At 34.6% G+C, this 23,153-nt stretch overlaps 2 protein-coding genes across 2 annotated transcripts in view; both read right to left on the reverse strand.

Moving 5' to 3' along the window:
* Positions 1–252, reverse strand: part of LOC108574458 (protein SREK1IP1-like) — a 1,020-nt gene extending 768 nt beyond the window's left edge. The window contains exon 1 of the mRNA XM_017937058.1: positions 175–252. The gene's annotated coding sequence lies outside the window, so the exon portion shown is untranslated. The remainder of the gene's footprint in view (positions 1–174) is intronic.
* A 15,139-nt stretch (positions 253–15,391) lies between these two features.
* The window catches only part of LOC108574463 (neuropeptide Y receptor-like), a 30,138-nt gene continuing 22,376 nt past the window's right edge, over positions 15,392–23,153 (reverse strand). The window contains exons 2-3 of the mRNA XM_017937062.1: positions 21,627–21,843; positions 15,392–16,052 (exon numbers count right to left, since the gene is read on the reverse strand). Of these exons, the coding sequence (XP_017792551.1) occupies positions 15,392–16,052; positions 21,627–21,843 (878 nt within the window). The remainder of the gene's footprint in view (positions 16,053–21,626; positions 21,844–23,153) is intronic.

Genomic DNA, 23,153 nt, shown 5'->3' on the forward strand with positions numbered 1-23,153 from the left:
ATTAGTCTTCTAAAATACTAACTGAAAATCTTTTTTAAACATGAGTTTCATAAAGTAAACTTATATTAAGCAATAGTTTAATATATAAGTCTCATAAATAAATGTTAAGTGTTAATTTATTCAAAGTCAAATGTTTATTATTTTTAAAATGTTAACCTCTATTTCAATACTAACCTTAAATTTTCGAAATGTCCATTTATACTTAAACTTGTCAGTCTCTATTATTGTTCTTTAATAACTGTACATATTCAAAATTTTATTTCTGTTATATAGTGGTCTAAACTTAATTATGTATTATTAAAACTAAAACCCAAACGTTCTATAGTCTCATATTTAGATTTTCGCGCCATCTATGAATTGCTTCATTCAATTAAACGTTGGCGGGATATTTGAATACATATTGAAGGAATATTAATTTTTCAATAGTAGTAATTTCAATACTCACCTTATACAGCACGATAAAAATAGATTCGAAGGCGATGAAAATAAGAGATATCAGGTATTTGCAAAAGAGGATAAATAAATTAAAGCACAAAAATTGAAACGTATTTAGGCAGTTAATATATATAATCCTACAGCTACAATTTCTACATTTCTATTTCTATCGCTAATATTTATACGACGTTAAGTAACGAAAGATAAATAAACTATGAACAACTTTATTATCTACAACGAAATACCGTAAGGGTCAGTCGAGCTATATAAAAAGAAATCCTTTTATTACAACATATAAAATCTACATTTACATAGTCCGCGGTAAAATACATCCATAAAATAAAGCGTTGATATTTTTTTTTTCCTTTTTACTTTTTAATAACGTCCGAAGTGGCGTCAAAGTTGACGCTTGCAAAAGATACATCAATGTGAAATACATTCAGTACAAAATAAATATATTTATGTCATATATAGGTATATATATTAGAGTATTACGTTAACTAAAGAGTTTCACATTGCTTTAGGTTATAATTCATACACGTTAACGAGGCTTGTGACACACATCTACTCGACTAAACTAACACGATACATCAATCTTTGCTACGCTACATTTTTCGATCGATCTAAGTCTCTTATGGTTAAATAATTCTCGATGGTATAATTTTGGTATAGTTCGTCATGCAGACGATATATAATGGACACATATTCAGACACAACACCGAGTTTACTTGGTTTTTTTTTTTCTTTTTTCTGGATTTACTTGTTTCGTTATTTTTACAAGAGTAGGATAGTATTAACGTTTTACACGAGTATCATGAACGAAGTATAGGAGCCTGTATTTGTACAGTGTTCCCTTTCTATACTTCGGTCAAGGTTTTATATTAAGAAAACGAGAAACTTTATTGTGAGTTTATGGTCCTCAGAGTTTCAGGTGTAGTGGCTCCTGACAATCTCGTTCGAAAAGTCATAACTTTATTCAGACAATTGTTAAAATAAAATTGTATGAAATTAACGAGACGCTTAGATAGAGTTACGTGAAAACTTTCGTTATCTTAATTCGCCAATTATTACTAAATATGAAAGAACGACAGATTTCTACTATAACGAATTACAGTCTTTGCTTTTTCATATTATAATCGTCTGAGTGTTACGCCAGATAATAAGTTGTAAATTATTTTTCGAGAAGTCAAGCGCCTACAATGTATTTATATATATGTATATATATGTATAAATATCGTAAGTTCACATATGTGTAAACGATCTATATATGCAAACAATTCGAAATATTCACGATGTAAGTCTTATTATAAAAGCTCGCAGTAACAGAAATTAGTGAATTAATAAGTTAATCATAGAAATATTTGATGTGCAACGCCGATATGCCATAGTGTCTTAATTCAAATTTAGGCTCGATACTTTTTTAAACACCTTTCGCATCTTCATTCGCGCATTGATTTTTCTTAATATGCGTTATTAATTAAACGAAGATATTAAAATTTTTCTTTTTAGAAAAAAGTATCGTTAATGATCCACTGCAGTATTTTCAATGCGTACATACATGAACATAACGTTCTTTCGATTTTTATAAATGCAAAGTATGAGAAATGACGAACTAGCTAACGAAACAATGCCATACGTACAAAATGAACAATTTTTCATGCAGCGACCTACTTTATCTACAGTTGCAAAGAAGTTGTTCACTTTGAAAATAGAGAAGCAGCAATATGGCCATAAAATATTACTGTTACAATTTAGGAATGGTTTGATGTACTTGAAACAATGAACAATAAATAATACAAGATCGGTGTACTGCTCCTTATTTCGTACTTTGCACTATGTCTACTTCGATCTACTACTAAGCTACGCAAAAAACAATAGCTGATTCGAAACGTAGATAATAGTTTTGATATTCGGCGGTATGTAACATGTAGCACCATACAATCGTAGAATCGCTGTGGTATTTAATATCGTAAGTACGTACTAATTATTCTCGAAGATGATTCAAGTTACAGGACAATCCATTCTTCATATAAAATCTGCTTATTTGCTACTAATTCTTACACTGATCTCAAAATAAATCAATTTCTCGTTTCAATTTACCCTAACAGTTCCAATAATTCTTCACTGATAGATCTTTCAGTAAGACGGTTTTTATCATTCTTTCTTTTTCTCCAACGATGAAAATTGAAATTGCAACGACGAAAATTGAAGGTGTTTCGTTGGGACTGTTAATTAGCAAAAAGAGAGACATAAATGGTGATGTTGAAGCAGAACAAGTGGCATTCGCGTCTAGCAAACTCGAATATCTTCGAATGAAACCACCGTTTTATGCTGCGAATACACGTGTATTGTATAACATTTGTACAAATTATTGTTTCGCGGGTACATTTTCTCGATGATATAAGTTATTACAAAATAAGAAGTTGTTTTTTCTTTTCTTTCATTTTTTCTCTCCAAAAGTATACCCTTGGACGGACACTGCATAAATTGTAGGTGCGTTTAAGACGAAAATGCAATTAGATTAGAACATATAGAATTTAGTAGAGATATGCTTAATAAATTTTCTTTGTTTCCTTTTTTTGTTTTTTTTTTTTTTACGACAAGCGATATGAATACGCATGCAGTGCCTGTCGATTTTTCTCGCACGTGCGACTTAACGTATTAAATATTCCACATTGGCAAACGCTGTTCAGACGTGTTTTTGATTTCTTGGATGCTTCTTGCATTCTCGCATACAATTCATACGCATAGAAGGACCACAAATATATACAGCTTATATTCGTGGATAGTACGGTTTTTTCTTTTTTTGTTTAATTTCCTTATTCTGCGATAGACAACGCTTTAATCTAAGGGTACGAATTAGCGAACTACCGCTCAGAAGTTTAACCCCAGCGCGTTCTTTGGTTCGACCGTACACTTTAAGGTCTTTGGGTCATTTTTGACCCAAAGATTTTTTGACGCCTTTTTTGGTCAAAAAAGGCCCAAAGACCTTATGTGTAACAATTTTTCGAAGGTAGACGGTAAATATTTGATATGATGTTAAGGGAACATATACTCGATAACAACAAAAATTATTTTAAAAAAAGTAAGAAAGCGATGGGTCAGAAAAGACCCGAAGACCGTACTATGGTTAATCGCGTCTGTTAAAATTAGAGCTCTTACTATCCGGACTTGCATCCGAGTATCCGGATTCGAATTTCCTTTGCTAATTACTCAAATACGAAGCTTTTCTTGTCTGGATTTAGATTGAAGAAAGCTGGTTTAGGTAAAAGGATTAAGATTGCAGAATTGCGAAAATTAGGACGTATAGGAGACTGTTCGACACTGATATGCAGTATCCGACAGACTGATCGTGAGGGTAGTACGGATGTATCCGGATATCCGAATCCAAATCACGCGAGTACTCGGATACTCAGGTCTAAATTGAGTGGCTCTTCGAATACTCGGGTCTAAATTGAGTAGCTATCTGAGTACTCAGATGTGAGGGTAGTACGGATGTATCCGGATATCCGAATCCAAATCACGCGAGTACTCGGATACTCAGGTCTAAATTGAGTATCCGAGTACTCAATATTTGGATATCCATAAATCCGGATACTCGGGTCTAAATTGAGTACTAAATGCGTTCTCAGATACTCAAGATTCAGATTCTGTAAATACTCGGGTCTAAATTGAGTGGCTCTTCGAATACTCGGGTCTAAATTGAGTAGCTATCTGAGTACTCAGATACTCAAGATTTGGATATCCATAAATCCGGATACTCGAGTCTAAATTGAGTACTAAATGCGTATTCAGATACTCAAGATTCGGATTCTGTAAATACTCGGGTCTAAATTGAGTGGCTATTCGAATACTCGGGTCTAAATTGAGTAGCTATCTGAGTACTCAGATACTCAAGATTTGGATATCCATAAATCCGGATACTCGGGTCTAATTTGAGTACTAAATGCGTTCTCAGATACTCAATATTCAGATTCCGTAAATACTCGGGTCTAAATTGAGTGGCTATTCGAATACTCGGGTCTAAATTGAGTAGCTATCTGAGTACTCAGATACTCAAGATTTGGATATCCATAAATCCGGATACTCGGGTCTAATTCGAGTACTAAATGCGTTCTCAGATACTCAATATTCAGATTCCGTAAATACTCGGGTCTAAATTGAGTGGCTATTCAAATACTCGGATACTCAAGATTTGGATATCGGTGAGTCCGAGCAGCAGCGAGAGCCCCAATAAAAATGCGGTAAAACTGAAAGTAACTGTACGGAAAAAAGAATGAATTAGGCGAGAATGATAAACTTCGCTCTTTTCAGTTTTATATGAAACTGATCATTAACTTAAATGAAACCAATCAAAATGAATTGAATTACATCAATAGTATTGCGCGATCAAACTTACGAGCGGTAGCATAAGTACAATGTAATTAAGGTATATACGATAATATATTAGCGATAGTATTTACGAACGAATTACAGCAGTAAAATTTATAACGTTTAAAGCATAAACGAGGAAAAAGTAAATTTAAACGTATTTCCTTGCGACAAATAAAATCTTAGTATTTCAGACTAGAATGAAATTATCAAACTGCTCATTTCTTCGAATATGTAAATATCGTTAAACAAGTTTATTTGTTGCAAACGTGTAAAGAGTAATTCATACGACATCCTATTTTCTTTTGCTTAAGTGAAATATATAGTTTCTCATTTTAGGCGAGATATCCCCTATATAATATAATATATCATATACGCATATTTATGAATTCGTTAGAATTTTACAACTAGAATTTGTTTTCTTTCGATGGGGCATAAGTTTCACGACCGCTACATCTTATTATAATCGAAATAAACAATTACACATTCTTTGCCCAATTTAACCAATTACTTATCTCTTCCGTCGTAAAAACTAAAATCTACTCTATTCGCTTTACCGATCGAGCAAATTTACTCGTTACCCGTTGAAACAGGTGGCTTTCTAATTATCGCTCGTTATTCTCGTCGGTAACGAATAAATTTTTATTCTTCGATAAGAAAGAGCATTTTATCTCCTCCGATTTTCCGTTTTGTTTTTTTTTTTCTCGACTTCGATCGAGAAAACTGGTAAAACCGGACAATAGACGGACTAGCGTCGAAGCTTACAACGAGTCGTTGCAACGGTCGCAGAATAAAAAAAGTGTATAATAAAAAAGTAGCCGAGAAAAGTAGTTACAACAAACTTTTTCCTGGTCCCATTTCTCAAGCATTATCATCATCGGCATTTCTTATTCTCCGTCCCTTTGGATTCTCGACATCCGATTTAGGTGGTGAACGCTTCCGATGAAGTTACCGTAGCCAAGGTTTGTACTCCTATTCGAACGATCCCGATTCTGTAGAACTTTTAGTAAAGTTTTCGTCGCGCTGGTCGTTTCAACGTCAGTTTTCAATTTTGCACAAAACTCCATGGGAACGTATTAATACTTCATTCAGACTATTAGAGTGCTACGTTGAAAAGCTTCGATTTAAATGTTCAAATGAAAAACACCGGTTAAGTTATAACGATGACAAAAAGGGGCAATGAAATAAGAGAGAAGTTACTGTAATTTCAGACATCGATGTGTCTGATAATATTCATTTTTGAAAATTTCTAATTTCGAAAAGAAAAATCTTACGAAGTTTTTGCCTAGAGTGAGTGGTGTTTATTTTTTAACCCTTTGAGAACGACAGACTCTTATGTGCATTTACTAAAAAATAAATTCACATATTTCTAAGTAATAAAAATAATCGGTGCGAATACGAACTCAAGGTATATTCGAGCAAAATGTAATTTTCAGATGATTTAGTTTTGTAAAAAAATTGAAGCAGTGACCTAATTGTGTGTTGTATAAGTAATCAGTACTTCGACATGGCACGTAGCCCTCTGTTCGCAAAGGGTTAATGAAAATCAAGTGGTTTCTTGTCGTTTAATTTTCTTTTTTAACGAATTTGACGTATAATTAGTTTATTCGGTGAAAGAATAATTATTCGACATACAGTATTGCTCGTAATTGTTTGAATAACGATGAATAGTATTTGTTCTTGTCAAGTCTCTTTTATTTGCTATAATAGAGAAAATTTTGTATGGTTTTTGTTTAATAAAAACGTGAAAGTATAGAAAATCTGTTGAAGGTTTTGTCCAAAGGTTATTAAACAGTGCTGCGATTTTATTGTGTATTTGTTTTGAAATTTTTAACCATATTTTGAGCTATCTACAAGTCAATTTTATTTTGTTACAAAAATTTATTATAACGTTTGTGTTTCTATTAGAGATGTAAACAGATCTAAATTTACGTGTAAACCCTAACATTTACTCACATTTGGAAAGTAATGAAATCTTTTTCTAAAATTAATATCTTTAGAAAACTACATTCTCTATGCAATGAAATTCTGGAAGGAAAGCCAGATATTGTATGAAATATTAAATTGGTCCTCAAGGTGTAAATTTGTAACACAGAATGGAAACTGTGTATTCAACCTAATTCTAAAGTTTAAATATCAAAAGATTTTGTAATATACAAATAAATCTGTATTTAATTGAAATTGTGTTTCTCCATTCTGTAATGATTATGAACAATACTGTACTGTTTCGTTGCATTATTTTGATTCACTGTAATTAAGTGCAGTAATGTCTCCACAAGTGTCAGTCCGCAAGGAACCTAAACCTGACACTTGTAGAGTCAGGGACTACGTTTTCGAGCCTCGCGCCCGCCTTTGTAGTTTGCCGAACGTAGACAAGGACAGCGAATAAAAGATAAGGATGAAACGTGAGTCGAGGCAACCAAGCGATTTAAATACCAAATTTTTATCCCGAAATTTTTCTTATCATATTGATGAGATTTTTCTGATGAAAATGTCATCAAACACGACATAATTTGAACAACATTTACTTATTAACACGTTCACTGTCACGCCAGATATTTCACTGTATTGAGATAAAGCAGACGCCCTGCATTACACCACATAGAGTCGGCCTACCGTTTGACTGCCAGTTGGAGAATTGGCCTGCCGTTTGACTGACACTTGTAGAATCGGCCCTACATTTGACTGACACTTGTAGAATCGGCCCTACATTTGACTGACACTTGTAGAATCGGCCCTACATTTGACTGACACTTGTAGAATCGGCCCTACATTTGACTGACACTTGTAGAATCGGCCCTACATTTGACTGACACTTGTAGAATCGGCCCTACATTTGACTGACACTTGTAGAATCGGCCCTACATTTGACTGACACTTGTAGAATCGGCCCTACATTTTTTTTTTTTTTGTTTTTTTTTCCGACATTAAATTAATTATTCAATAAGTATTAATAAGTAAATGTTGTTCAAATTATATCGTGTTTGATCTCATTTTCATCAGAAAAATCTCACCAAGTTAAAAAAAATTTCAGATGAAAAAAAGGAAAATTAAAGAAATGATATTTTTCTATTATGAATTGTCGAGCCGTGAAATCTCGCGTGTAGCGTTACACGCTTGACTGACAGCGAGAGAGATAACATAGGCGCAGCAATGACGCAGACCTAGGCGTAAGATCATCTATACCGACACTTGTAGAATCCAAACTGGCTGACACTTGTAGAGACATTACTGTAATGAGGAATAATAGTATAATAATAAAACAATATATCGAACTATTTCAGTTTCTTTTTAGAGAAATAGAAAAATTTGTAGTAAAAATGGAAAACGGTCCAATTGTTAGAATTGTGCAAAACAGGAAACTGTAACTTGCACTTACGCCTCGTTACTGAACAATCATACCTAAAAGTGTGATCACAGATTGACAGAAGGCATGTAACATACAATACATTGTAGATATAGTCAGAAGATACGTCACTGAGATAATTATCAGTTAACAAATAGAATTACGAGACGAACTATGTAGTACGTGCTATTACATACTCTATATACAACGAATGCATTTCATTTCCCTTTAGATGTTCTGCAATACGCTTCGAGTGAACAAAGTAAAAGTACACTTAAATCGTTCGAGTATTTAGTGTGTTGATACAGGGGTAATATGAGTATCTTTTTCTTTTCAATCGTAACGACAAATTTTTCAATTTACCAGAAATAAATAAATCTCGAACTATGATAATCCAACGATTACGGTAAAATTGAATCCGCTGCTAATTTTTTATAGATTTGAAATCGATGTTGCGGAGATCGATAGTATTTCACCTTACTTCGATTGATTTGAACGAGGAAAAATTGGTTAGAATATTCTTAAAATTGCTAACTTTATTCTGGAAATTTTTGTATAACTTGTAACGCACAGCGATTCCAAACATTTGGCCGGTAGTGTATATTTTAACTTAGTTTAAAAAAATTAACGAATAAATCGAAATCTTAGGAAATTTGTTTATTTTCAGCACGTGAGTATTTTCGCTAGATTGAAACGTAATTAAGTAAACTAATTAAAATAGACATTTGACGTGAATGTTTTTTTCCATAAATCAACGCTTTGATTAGCTACGTATTGTGGATCTAAATTGAATTTTAATCATTCCATTTTGTGACCATTAGGATTTATTATAGTATTTAAAATTGCTGGGTTCACTGGTGTTATATTACCAAATTCATCAATTGATATTATTTTACACGATTACGTTGTGGGTCATTTTCATCATGTTTTATCAATAGGAGCTGTTTTTGCTACTATTCGAAGATTTATTCGCCGATATCCTTTACCAAGGGGTTTAATAATATAATAAATCAATAAATCAGCGTTAGACTGAACAAAATCATAACATAATTCAGGATAAAAAGATATTTGTAAAATTACTGTGAACAAAAGCTGTAAAATAAAATTTGCCTAGTCTCTCGTAAATATCTTGCTTTAATATTCAATTCAATTGTAATTAAAATACGATCTTAAAATTCACGACTGTGATTCCATTCGAATTCTACCTGTTATCGGTAAAGTGAAAAATTTGTCGTATATAAACACGTGTGTGTACCTTCTTCTTACGACACTTCTCGCGAATGATATAAATAATAACCACAATCGAAATATATTTCAGCTATCTATCATACGAACGAGTAACATGTAAATTTCTGATCTTTAATTGTCACGTTGAAACCGCTTAATACAGTATAAGTAATTCTTCGGTATCAATAGTTAGTTTGATTCTGTTTCCCGCTCCTAATATGACATTAATTTATGAAATATCATATTTAAAGCTCAGTCGCGTTTTCTTCGTCGAATAAGAATCTTTATCGATCTTTCTTTCCCCAAATTTCCCTTCGCAACAGCAATAACGTATTTCTCCTAATAAAATTCATACACTTCCCTAACAGATCCTCTCTTCCTGGAACATTCACGAATTTTCTATGTTTCTCAGTTTCTCAAAAAACCAAAAATCTTCTCTCGGACAGTCTTAGTCGTGGAATTTTTGTCTCGCAATTGCGAGTAAACTGTAGATATAATATTCTGTTTACTCCTTTCGACAAATTTTTCCCGTTCGTCGCGAACTACGTTATCGACAAGACAAGACGAAAATTGCTACAACAAATGTTCGTCTTGAAGAATCTAATCTCACGATTCATATCAGCTGTTTGTGTGTTTTCATCACATAGAAAATTGCCCGTTCGAAACGGTGTTGCAAGATATAAAGAAACATTTGGTCGATACGAGACATTCTGCATTTCAGTTCTCCCTTAAAAGGATTTCAATTTTATGTTTGCATTTCGCCCACCCCCATAGTAGCAACGATAAAATACCTTTAACGCTAACGCGTCACACATGGACCGCTTTACTTTCTGTTTGTGCAATAAATTTAAGTTCGAGACGTGTGTAAAGTGTGTTTTCTCTATTTTTCTTTTTCATCTGGTAATATAGAAGTTTCATTGCGTACACATAGATTCGATTCTGATAACGCTTGTCGGCATGATTTTTGTCACAAAGGATATTTTTCGATGCTGAATTCGAACCTGAAATCAGATCTTCTCCATCACTCGCAGTTTTTGTGTAATAATGCTTCGTGTTACTTGATAACAACCTAAATTCACAGTTATTTTGTCAATAACAGTATAAAATGCACAGGGTGATTTTAATTTGCGCTTATAGTGTCTTCAGAAGAATGAAATCAACAGTAAAGAATTTTATTACACAGGGTGGATCGCGATTATTTTCGTTATTAGTGGACCAATTAAAATTTCCTTTGTCACAGATCACACGATTTCAGAGAATCTTCAATGTGATGATCTTACATTTTTTCTGCCTCTTTTTAAAATAAGTTTGCAAGGCTACGTTCAATTTTTTCACGTATAACCCTATAGTTTCTGTTTGTCTATTAGCTAGCAGGCATTGAGACGAATTCAACGACCACAGTATAGTACACTTTTTTATATATAAAATTCATGCATAAAAATATTCAACGTGAGTTTGAAAACTTATCTGAGAAAAGGACATGGAAAGAATCTAAGGTCGCTATCTTGAAAATCCTTTGAAAACGTATTCCCTGTGACTAAAAAAATTTGGAGCTGCCTACTAATAATGAAAATAATTAGGTGGTCACTTTAAATGGATCACCCTGTATATAGAGCGAATAATGATTTTGTTAAATGAAATTTCGTGCGTGGCAAAGAGGTACCAGGGCAAGTGAAGTCCTAATATGCTGGCTGATCACTGCTGGACACTTGAACGTGATGTTCCTCGAGTAAAATATTCCAGACTACCACACTTTAAGCAATGCTTTACAGCTTCTAAATAATATAGGATTATATTAAAAATTAAACTGTGCGTCACACAAGAACTCTGAGTGATGGGAAACACACGGATTGCACATACGAGTTCAGCATAAAACATGTCTACTATGAAACGAAACAGAAAATTTTGTAGGCTAGTGTAATGGGAAATACGTAAAAATGATGAAATAAATATTTAAATTGATAGAATCTTATATCGTATGCTGGTATTACGAAATTACTTTGTTTGTTAGGAACAGAAGTTTTAAAGTAATGGTATAAATACGTTATAAATATCAATTAAACGAATGTAGCTGAAGGTACAGGAGCCACTTACTTGATAAAAGAACTTTCCAACTAAATTAACCCGTAGACTTGGAAGTTTCAAACTGTTGGATCTTCACGGCGTGAGAAAAACTTTCTTCGATTAGCTTCAAGCGTTAAATACAGGTAGATTGCGTAACTCGAACAATTAGTTGCAAGAATTTCGTAATTAAATTCTGCTCTAACGTTAAATTAAGCGATGCCGGCTTACAATTGGACGACGTTTACAGAATGTTTATCGAACCATCTGGCTCGTCGATTTTTTAAAATCTCGAAGTAAAATTTCAAAATTCACGATTGAAGTAAAATCAGATTTTCATATTTTTAGACGAAATAAAGAAATTTGTACTTTCTTATTAGAAATTCTTCAATCTTTTGTGTTTTGTCATTGGACACTACAGACAGACTACAAAGTTAAGAAAAATGTTCACTTAGCTATCGGTTTCAGATTTCTGCCAGATGCAAATTCAAATTTATCTCGTACAAGAGAATTTTTCATATAGCATTTGGATTATACCTATTATCATTTTTGTACCGACTCGAATGGTAAAAATGTTAATTTAGCGAGTATTAAATGAATTAAATTATCAATAATAGAGAGTAACAGGTGTTTCTTCTATTTTCAAATTTTATACAAAGAAAAGGCAACCAATTATAATAGGATTTCTAATTCAAAATTTGAACGACTGATTTACTCAAACATGTTCATTCTAAATCTGTTACATATCAACTTCGCTAGAGCATCGGGATGGAAAATTAAAGAAGCGACCTTTTCTCTACAAGTTCTGCAGTGGAAATTGATTTTTCTCGGAACCACTTAATTCCATCACGTGACCTTTTCCATCCCTCTTTGAATACTCGGAACAACTTTACGTTGCCGAAGAATTCAGCACGGCGTGTTAAATATTGCATAAATCCAGATTTAACGTTTGAAGATCATCGTTACTGCGATATTTAAATCATACACGGCATACGCTTGAAAATGTATCGATGTAAATTGCTGCTGCAGCACGAGAATATTATATGACTAACCACTCCCATTAGGATTCCATCCAGGCGTTAAGATATTACCAAGAAACCTTGCAATTTCGATCTTTCCTCTTAATACCGAGCTTGGTATTCTATATCAGATAACGTAACGCGTTTCAAGATAACCCTTTGCCGGAGGAAGTATTGCAATAAAGAGCAGACACTACTATCTACGCAGAAATTTCAATGTTTCAAGAATTAACAGATGAACTTCTTCAGAAAAAATTAACCAAAAATTTCGCAACTAAAAAGATCTAAAAATTCTTTTTTTTCTTTCAAAATCTTCGTCGTACTTCCGTATCACGCCAGCTTATCGGTAATACGTGCTTAATAGGAGCGTTACGACGCTAAAACTAAGGTTCTCCTTTGCATAGGGTAATGAAACTTTTATATTCAATCCATAAAATCGCGCGTCTTAACGTTAAACGCGTTCAATCTCAATTCCTGTGCACAAAACGTTGTTCTGCGATGGAAACGAGCTAGACACGCTAAACAGAATACAAAACGGCTCTGATAAAAAAATAGAAATTCTACGTTGTAAGTCCGTGTACGAAAATTAAACCGCTTGTACTCCTATAGTTGTATATCGTTACAGAGGTTTCTCTTTCGCAAACGAATTAACTTTGAAGAGTGTTCCAAGGGGATCGCGATAGTTATCAAAAAGAGCAATCACGACGAACATTCTTGCCGGATATGTAATCGTCGGAAAACGGTCGGCCCTTAGGAAGAAAGCTGGAGAGGTATAGACGGAAGGTGGAAAGGCTCCCCTTAGCATCAGAACGACAATAGGATAAAATTTCCAAATGGACGGCTATCGCCTGTTTTCAGTGTCAATCGTAATCTTTTACATAGTTTCTTTCGATGCTCTCGTATCGGACGTAGCACGCTTCTCATGGAACTTCGCCCGATTTCTGTCGATGATTGGACAATATTTATATGTATGTACATCGAAAGTAGAAGAGTTAATTATCCATAGATCTTTGTTAGTGCCAAAAATAATAGTAATACCTGCGCTACTTTCCTGCTAAAGCTTCTTTTTCTTTATGAAAGACGGAAGGACAGGCTTGCTTCTACGAAAGCGTGGAATTCGTCGTTCATATACAGGGTGTCCTGATTTTTTTCGGATCAAACTTTGTCAGCGTGTTCTATGGGTATAAGTGAGAAAAAAATGTTGTATGAACATAGGTCGTTTGAAGCTTCGTTAAGAAGTTATAACAGAAATACGAAGTATGAAGGAAATGGCAACGAACTTGCTGTTGCTATGACGCATGACACAAATGGCGCTGGTAAAAGTTACATTCAACATCTTCAGCGATCTCAGATCGTAAATGTAACTCGCATAAACAGACTAGATGTACATATCGCTGATCTGTTCCTATTTTGTATCGTAACAACCGGACACCCGTTACCGCTCCGATAGTATAATTGTTGTAACTTTTTAACAAAGCTCCAAACCACCTATGCTTATATGACCTTTTCTTCTTACTTATACCCATAGAACATGCTGACAAAGTTTGATCGGAAAAAACTGAGACACCCGGTATATTGATCATTCGAAGGCTATTTAGTGGACGTGAACAAAGCGTTACACTGACATAACCAAATTAGACGTCTACTAATGAATTATGAGAGATCAATTACGAGAACCATTTAATAAGAATTGAACGAAATAGCATTTTCACAAATGCTCCTACAATAGAGCCTCTTTTATCCGAATTTCCAATACCTGAACATTTCGTTATCAGTTTGGCAGGTATTAAAATGGAAGCTTTACTCATAGTGTTAATTATATTATGCATACGTAATTCGTTACGAATCCAAGATGCAACAGATTATTTTGTGCTTGATAAAAATTGTAACTGTCGTTCATAAGTATTAGGACACCTGTTATGTTCGTATTAAATTAAATTACATTTGTTCGCTAAAGTTAGTATCGCGTATCAGTAAAAATATACAGGGTGTTCACGTTATATTAGTTTCCAACGTTTTTCTCGTAAGTGATAGATTCGTGAGAAAAATAGAAGAGAAAGTGTGATGATTTTTCAAACACAATACGATGACTTGAATAGATTTTTCAAATTTAATGGCGATACCACGAATTCTTTTTAAATTGGTAGCCACAATTTGTTTTTATATTATATGAAAGTATTGCCGAGACAAATTGAACGACCTACAACAAACCCATTTTCAAAGTCAATTTTCTGTGAACGTTTGGTGTGGCATAATCAATGACACACTATTAGGATCTTATTTTTATGACGTCCGCTTGAATGGAACGATACATTTAGAAGATTTATCGTATGTACACATTGTACCACGAGATTCCAGGATGAATCATTTTTCTCAGGATCATAATAATTTCGTAACGACTGTCTACTTAGATTTTCTTCACATTTAACGAACGAACTAATACTTATGAACACAGAGTGCACGTGAATACTTCCATACTATTTGAATGCAAATTCTAAACGCAAGTAGCGTACATATAATCTGAAATGCAGAAAAAAGAGTACTGAAAAATTTGCATAACTTGTGCAAAACAATTATTCTATATTTCCACAACGTTTATCACCTTTACCAATTCAGACAACGAGGTTCTATCGTACCGAAAGCTTTTCAAATGATCCTCCTGTATGCGACAAATCTCTGCGAACGTATTCAAAAGACCTACGTAAACTAGAGTAAGTAACCAAATAGCGAAACCCAGATATTCGAGATACCGAACGTTACTTTTACATCGAAGCAAAATTTCGTCAATTGCGGAAGCATTCGAGAGGCGGAGTTGGCTCTCGTCGTGGAGGATAAATAAAAGAAGAAGTTCTCTACTGGACGGCGATCGTTTGTGTCGACGTGGATACAGCTTGTTCCAAGTATCCCGATCGTCAAGTATACGATGCTCAGTTTACAGCTCGCAAACGTCACGTCCGTTAGGTCTGCCTATCGGTGGCCGACAGGAAGCCGGACTTGCATAGGAATGGATAATGTGAACCCTGAGGCGTACATCGCTGGTGTTCCGTCCACCGTCCCCGCGTGTTCTCCTCGAGAAACTCACCGTGGTTTTGCAGCAGCAGTAATGGAAAAGCTTGACGTAGGCGCTGCGAAAATGTCGGTCTGCCACGCAGTATAGTAAATTGTTGAAGCAGGATTTAGACAGGGCGAACCAGGCCAAATTGTAGAGAACACGAGCGCTTATCGATCGGAAGGAGTTGAGGCATACAGCTATGCCGAATGGTAGCCAGAAGATCACGAACATCACGCAGCTGTACATGTTCGCCTTGGTCAGCTCGTAGTCCCAGGAGAAGGCAACCGGTGGCTTGTACGAACCCCTGGTGGCGTGTCGGACGCGAATTACCAGCTTCACGTAGAGGAAGGTGGTTATTAAAATTGGTAAACCTACGAGAATTGTAGCCCCGATTATTTGCTCCAAAGCTATCCCGCTAAATCGACGACGGCAGAAGTCCGGTCCTACGTCCAACGATGATTGCAGGACCACAGTCATTACCGATACCAGCCAGACGCTGATGATCGTTGCTGTTACACGACTTGGTGTCAGCGCTGCATACCTGAAAATACGACAAGCGTACAATAAGTTTCTTAGTAGTAAGAATTATTTGAAACGAGTGTTAACCCTGCGTAGGCAGTCTGGGTCTTTAGTGACCCAGGCGAAATTTCACTCCCAAGTTTGTATTTTTATTGAGAAAAGTTTCAAACATTTCACTTAACGAACGATTGTACGATGTAGCAGAGACTTTGACAAGTACTCTGGAATTTTTTCAGATTTTTTCGAAGCTTGAAACAGCAGGAAAGTTAGACTTGGACACAAAAGACCTAGGTTACCTACGGAGTATGAAAAAATATGTTTGCCTACGGAGGGTTAATAAAATACCGTTCTGCTTCGCGATATACCGAAATGTGTATTAGCGACAATGGTTGGCGATTATTCTATATTTCATAGCAGACGTTTATTCTGTCAATAAGTTGGATTGCGTTCTTCAGATTTTCTCGTTTCAAAGTATATTTTTCTTTCCATCTTCACCGATTCCACAGTTGTTTTTAACGATCACGAGGGGAAATAAAAGTGTTAAAATTTCATTGATTACAAATACGAATGTACATCGTCTCGAGGCAAACTTGTCGTGAAAGGTAACAAACAAGTATTCGTGGTATTTGAGGTATTTAGCAGATCGACTAAGGATAAGGCCGTTATTTAATGCACAAGCTTTGAGGCTGTTCACGTATTGCAGTAGATACGGGTTCCAAAACTTCGTTCTGTCAGCTGTGAAATTCAGAGAGTTAAACTACTGGAACATCCAGTAGAACGTGAAATTAGGAACTCAATCGTGACATTGGTAGGGAAGTGCAAGGCGGATCCACATCAAAGTCAAAGTGTCAAAAGAGATCTACAGCATACCATTAGTCGAAATAGCTTTCCAACCACGCGTGTAACTTGACTGTTACTGTCCCTGCGTCTCAATTTGATAACTCATTGATGATAATGCATCGTGACGTCATTCTGCCGTCAATTTTCACGTGCAAATATAATTCTATATTTATTAACGCTTGTGCGTGACGGTTCACGTAAAATGGATGCTTTATCATTTTTTTTTTTTTTTTGAAGGACGACGAATTCCTTTACGTTGAAGGAATGATACTTCATATTTCCAGTAATGATATTTTTATATTTTTCGAATAGTTTTCTTAACCCTTGCGCGAAAATTGGGAGAATTTCACCCAAAATCAAGTCACAAATTCTTTTCTCCCAAACTTTGTACAAATTTGATAAATTATTACAATATTAAGCCGTAATAATTAAAAATCTTACTCATGTTTTTTAAATATACGATATTGGGTCGATTTGATTAAAATTTACTTATTCGTGCCACTTTGCGAACTCCGAACAAAAATTAGAAGTGGATAATTTTTGAAAAATTTTTTGTTACTTTCGACAGTTACGAAATAAAACGCATTTTCTCTTAACCCTTTCGCTACGGCTGATTTTATCGTGTAACGTGGATGACTGGCGGTAAATTTTTAACCACGGCTGCGAAATTTAATATTTCGACCGTACCGTTTTAAAATTCGGTTTATTAAATTAAGGTGGAAGTGTATCGATAAGGCTCCAACAGTATAGCGCGAGGAAATTTTCGAAACGCCTATAGGCGCCAATAGTGATGAAAGGGTTAAAAGAGTTTAAAATAAACCGGAGTATCGTAATATGCAAATATTTGACCGAATGTTTAAAACAATATTTATGCTATAGTCTCTGCTTCTACATTTTAATTTGAAACATGATATCAAGACAACGTGATAATAATAATAAAAGAACGATAATACGAATGTTTATCTATAAAACAGAAAAATGATAACAATTTTATTCTCTTTTTTAATATACCTCTTAACAACTTTTGTGACCTTACTGACCACCTACGTGGCAGACAATTGTTTCTCATTGTCAAAAAACACGTTACACATGAATGCACGTAGGATTCACTTTTTGCATTTACAGAAAATGTTTCAATAATAATTCCACGACCCAATTCTTCTCAATTCGCCTCAGCGCAAGATAATGCGAATAATGACTTAAATTCCTGTTCATCGATATGCTGCTTCTGTTCGAATTCGAAACAATAGCGTATTTATGAACCCACTGAAACTTGTAGAAGCACACTGAATACCGCATTGGCACGTTAACGAAGCAAACTGAATTAGTGATTGCAGTCTTCGCAGATCACGGCGAATCTAACGATATTTTATTGATACAGCGCGAAGAAATTCTTGAAAAATTTACTCAACAATGGCATATAGTAGCCTAATAAAATAGCAGTGAAATATTTCATTTACAATTATCAATGGAACTCGAAGAGACTACCGTTCAATTTAGGCAATATATAATTTTTATTCGAATCCATACATAAAAGGAATTTTATCTAAGGTCGATAAAGCAGTGAAAAACTTATCGTTTCCTTTATTTATGTCCTGGATATACGGTCCATTACGACATCAATCTCAAATACAAATGACGACAGCCGAGCAATAGATCGAATTGCTGAGTGTGCTGCGCGACTAGCTTCTATTGTTCTCCTCGTACGATAAAGTAATTTATCTGCTTGGAGAAAAAAAAGGATCGTAAATCCTTTAAAAGCAGATCTTCGTAAAATTTCATAAAGTAGAAGACATGCCTTCTGCATCTACCATAACCTGAAAACATTGTTTCGAACGCTTGAAAATGTACGAAAAGATCTCCCATTCTCGAAAATATCAAGTACAGCAATACTGCGCCACGCAAGTTGAAGTTTATTCAAGAAGTCTCCATTAGTTGAATGAAAACTGTTCCCTTTTTTTTTCTCGCGAAGCTGTAGTATGAAAGCGTCTACAAAATGGAGTATTCCTCTCTAGGCTAGGTACATTATGCAGCGAAGCAGCAGCATTCGAAAATCTCCGTGATCTGGGGCGTCTGAAAGTAAGTAAAGTTTCGGAATTTTTTTCACAGGTAACTGCTAAACTAGAAGTTCTAATTTCTGTCGGGGGATGTAAACGTAACTTTCGGCTATTTTCTCGAATTTTTGAAAGTGTAAAAATGGTACAAAATGGAGGAGTTATTCAGCTAATTATGGAACCTCTTCTGTTAGAACGTCGATGGCTGGCCGCCATCGCTGGTGCAGGTTGGAAAGTCTGAAATAGAAAATTCTTTTTCCTCTATGAATAAAAATGTATTATCTACCACGTAGCGCAGGATTTTTCGAAAACTGTGATTCTGTTAGAAACCGGTGGTTTGAAGAAGAAAAACCTCTTTTTATTAAAAGAAGTCAACTTCAAACTTTTCTGAAAAATTAAATAATTCACGTATCTAAAAAATCTTAAGCTACATTGTAGGTAACACATTTTTATTCATAAATTTAAAACAATTTTCTATTTCAGACGTTCTAATCCTTGCGACCAACAATCGAAGTTCTAGCGGAAAAGTTTCCACAATTAGGGGAATAACTTCTCCGTTTCGTAACATTTTTACTTTGCAAAAATTGCAGAAGAAAGCTGAAAGCTGTATTCATATTCTCTAAAAAAAAAATTGCAACTTTTCATGTAGTAGTTACTTGAGAAAAAATTCCCAAAGTTTTACCTGTTTCTATAAGCCTCGCTGTGGTCGGTACCGCTTAAATATAAATTCAAAAGAGGAAGAAATTTTTTTACGAGTTTTTCATAATCCTAAAATGATCGTGCATCTATTTTCGATCGCTAAGCGAACGCATGCAGCAGGATCGTTTGTAGGACAGTAACTATGACATGGCTGTATACGTGCAGGTTTAAGCTTCACTCGAAAAGCCCTTTAATCCCCTGCGACCGTACTGCCGTTAGCAACAATAGTACTTGAAATTACGGTGGCCTCTGTTAGTGTCTGGCGAAGCAAAAGGTGAAGCACACGCAGAGGAACAATGGATGCTACATGTTCCTCTCTAACATAAGAACAGTGGTCGTCCTTTAAATACTATTTGATCCCTTTTGATCGTAAATGTTTGATAGAGTTTGCAAGGTTCGATCTGTGTGTGTCTTTCCTTCCACTTTGGAAGTGTAAACGTTTCTTTATAGACGTATATATAGAATCTTCTTCGTGGAAATATTGTTTAACATTTAACGTTTATTTAATATTTTCAAGTATTTCTGAAATTTTCATTGCTGTCTTTTATCGATAATTAAAAATTGAGTAGTTCTATGTACGATATAGATCTGTCCTTAGATTTTGGAAGCGTAAAAATTTCTTATAGACACATACGATGCTTTTCAATAGAAATATTGTCCTTTTTTGAAATTTTCATTACTTTCCTTTATTGGTAATGGAAAATTCAATAGCTCTATGTATAACTTTTTATATTAAGGTATTATAGTGCAATAATTAAACTTGGGTCTTGCAGTTGTTTTCTAGTAACCGCATTTCTAATTTTTGCAGCTTAACTGTGATATTAATAAAATTGGAGAAAAGTTCAAGAATTCAATTTCTAATTAAGTAATCAGCAACGGAAAATGGAAATGCTTTCATGCAACCTACTGTTTTCTTTTTTTCTTCATTTAAAAGTAGTTATTTTACTGTTCACGATAATACTGATAACATTCATTGAATTTACAGTAATTTTAGAAAATTGTTCGAACAAAACTGTCTTGATTTAGCGTAAGACTCGATTTTGAGGTTAGGTAATATTTTACTGTAACGAAAGTTTAAACAATTGTAACTATGTAACTGGTAAACATAAAACTTACGTTCGTACGACGTAGTTTACTCTTAATAACGTGTAAAATAATTTGAGAAAACTGTTCGTAGCAAATATTAATAAATTTTTCAATTTGTAGTATTTGTCGGCATTTCAAATTTCGCGGCATTTTTTAAACGAAGCACGAAATCGTAAACAGTAGCGAAACTTACTTCTGTTTGTTGAGGTTGCATTTCGATTAATTATTACGATTTCCTCGTTTCGGTCAACGTTACGTTTATGTTTTAAGCTGATTGTGCTTGGATCAAGAACTAATCGGGTTAACGAGTAATCGGATCACAATACGATTACATTAGAGCTTTCCGTTATTAATTAGACTCGCTGGAAGAATTGTAGAATTGTGAGATTTTCTTCGAGGATAATTAAAATTTCTAGTACATAACAAAATCAATTGATCAGGTGACATATCGTGTAAACTTCCAAATCAAATCGTTCTGAATGTTAGTAAAAAAATTACTCGTTCATCCGTACTGTTACCTTCGACTCCTTCTTTTCTTTTAATGAGCATGTAATCAAAGAATTATTCAACGAGACATTATATCGGTAATTCTACTTTTCATCTTCATGCATGTAAAGATTCTGACTTTTCTTCGACAGAACAAAAAGTATAAAAGAATTTCTGGTTCAAGTAAACGTTACGCTATATATATCTACAAATAACTACCATTTCGTTAGTCCTTTTTATATTTTTCTCTTTATTGCACCTTTCTTTCACGAATTTCTACATTTCACGCAAATGCTCCATTCTTAAGAATAAATTCACTTCTGCTTCGTGTATCGTTTATCAGCGTTACTATCGTGAAAGCTAAAGTCCACCGAAAACTGCGGTCAGTAGAAACGTGACGTTTTAAATTCAGGATGAATTATCGTCCTTACCTTTCAGGTGGTAGACACAAACGAGTGTAATTTTCGGCAGCTATTGTGGCCAGTGTTAACACTGTGACCAGAAAGCAGAGGGCCTCGAGAGTACATTCGAATCGACATGTGCTCAATGACTCTTCATGCCCCGCCAGGATCACAATCACTGATACTGGTATCACGAGTCCTGTTACTAATAGGTCTGCCAATGCAACGTTCACCAGAAATGCATTCCCTGAAACACACGAATTTAATCATAGATTAATTCAAATAAATTGCGGACAAGTTCTGTTTCGTGATAATTTATCGCATTTTACTAATAGCTAATGTTGGCTCCCACAATGTTCATGAAGCCTGATTATATAGCAAATAACTCTTCATTTGCAACACAGTTTGTTATGTAACAGTAATGCAATGTAACTGAGTTCTTAAATGTTAAATGTGTGCGAGTCCAATGTCCTGAGGTTCAAGATTCGTGTAATCGTTCGTACCAGAGTTCAGATTCTATGTTTCACTAATGTGTTCTTACAGCAATGTCCTTTTTGTCTATCACCCCAGTCCCTTTATACGGTTTTTGTCCGTCCATTTGGGTCCCTTGACGGGGGTGAGATTTGTGTGGGGGGCCAAAACTCCCAATCAAGTTAGGGCTTTGGTCGACGCCCGACGCCAACCGCTCACCCTTAGGGAAGAGGTGTTCTGGGTGAGATACGCGTCACCTGAGCTTCTGGGACAAACCCAGGGTAACGGTACCGCTCGCTAGCTCGCATGTGCCTCAGCTCGCGTGGGTTTATGATACGTCAATTGCTATTGAGATGCACGAAGAAACTCTAAATTCTCCTCTTTTATGAGAGGTTTGGAGCCCTCCTGACAATAAGGAATAACTAACGAACGAAACCATTAAACGCGTATTCAAACCTTAATCTGAAAAATAGCAGAGTCGCGTCCGTATCGTAAACTTAAGTATCCTTAACAGCTAATGTCGTTCACGTGTACTTGGAAGGAGGAAAAAGTCAAACGTAGTTGTAGAGATTTAGAGGAATTAGTTATTGCTGAAATAGTATTGTAATGTTACTGTAGAAATGGTATATTATACAATATTATGTAATTTTATTGTGTAACAATGTAATACAATATTATTGTAGAAATTATGTAATATTATACAATATTGTTACAATATTGTTTCAGTATTACTGTATAGCAGTATTATCCTTGTACAATTTTACAGTATAATATTGTATTATACAATATTGTTGAGTAATGTTATAATTTTACTATGCAGATCTAATTATTGTAGAAATAATATAATGCACTTTTATGTGTAGGTATACAAAAATATTTAAGTCCATCGCAAAGTACTTACAATTAGTATATTTTTATTAAATTTGAAACTCACGCAACATACTGAAAATTTAGAAAATTAAAATTAGTCAAATATTATACATAGCAAAAATATGAAAAAAAGTACGAATATTACATATCTTACTGATAAAATACGCGATTTAGTTGTACGTTGCAATTAAATAGATTTTAATTTTTATTTAAATT

The sequence above is a fragment of the Habropoda laboriosa genome, unplaced genomic scaffold (genome assembly GCF_001263275.1).
Source record: "Habropoda laboriosa isolate 0110345459 unplaced genomic scaffold, ASM126327v1 scaffold172, whole genome shotgun sequence".
NCBI classification, from domain to species: Eukaryota; Metazoa; Arthropoda; class Insecta; order Hymenoptera; family Apidae; genus Habropoda; species Habropoda laboriosa.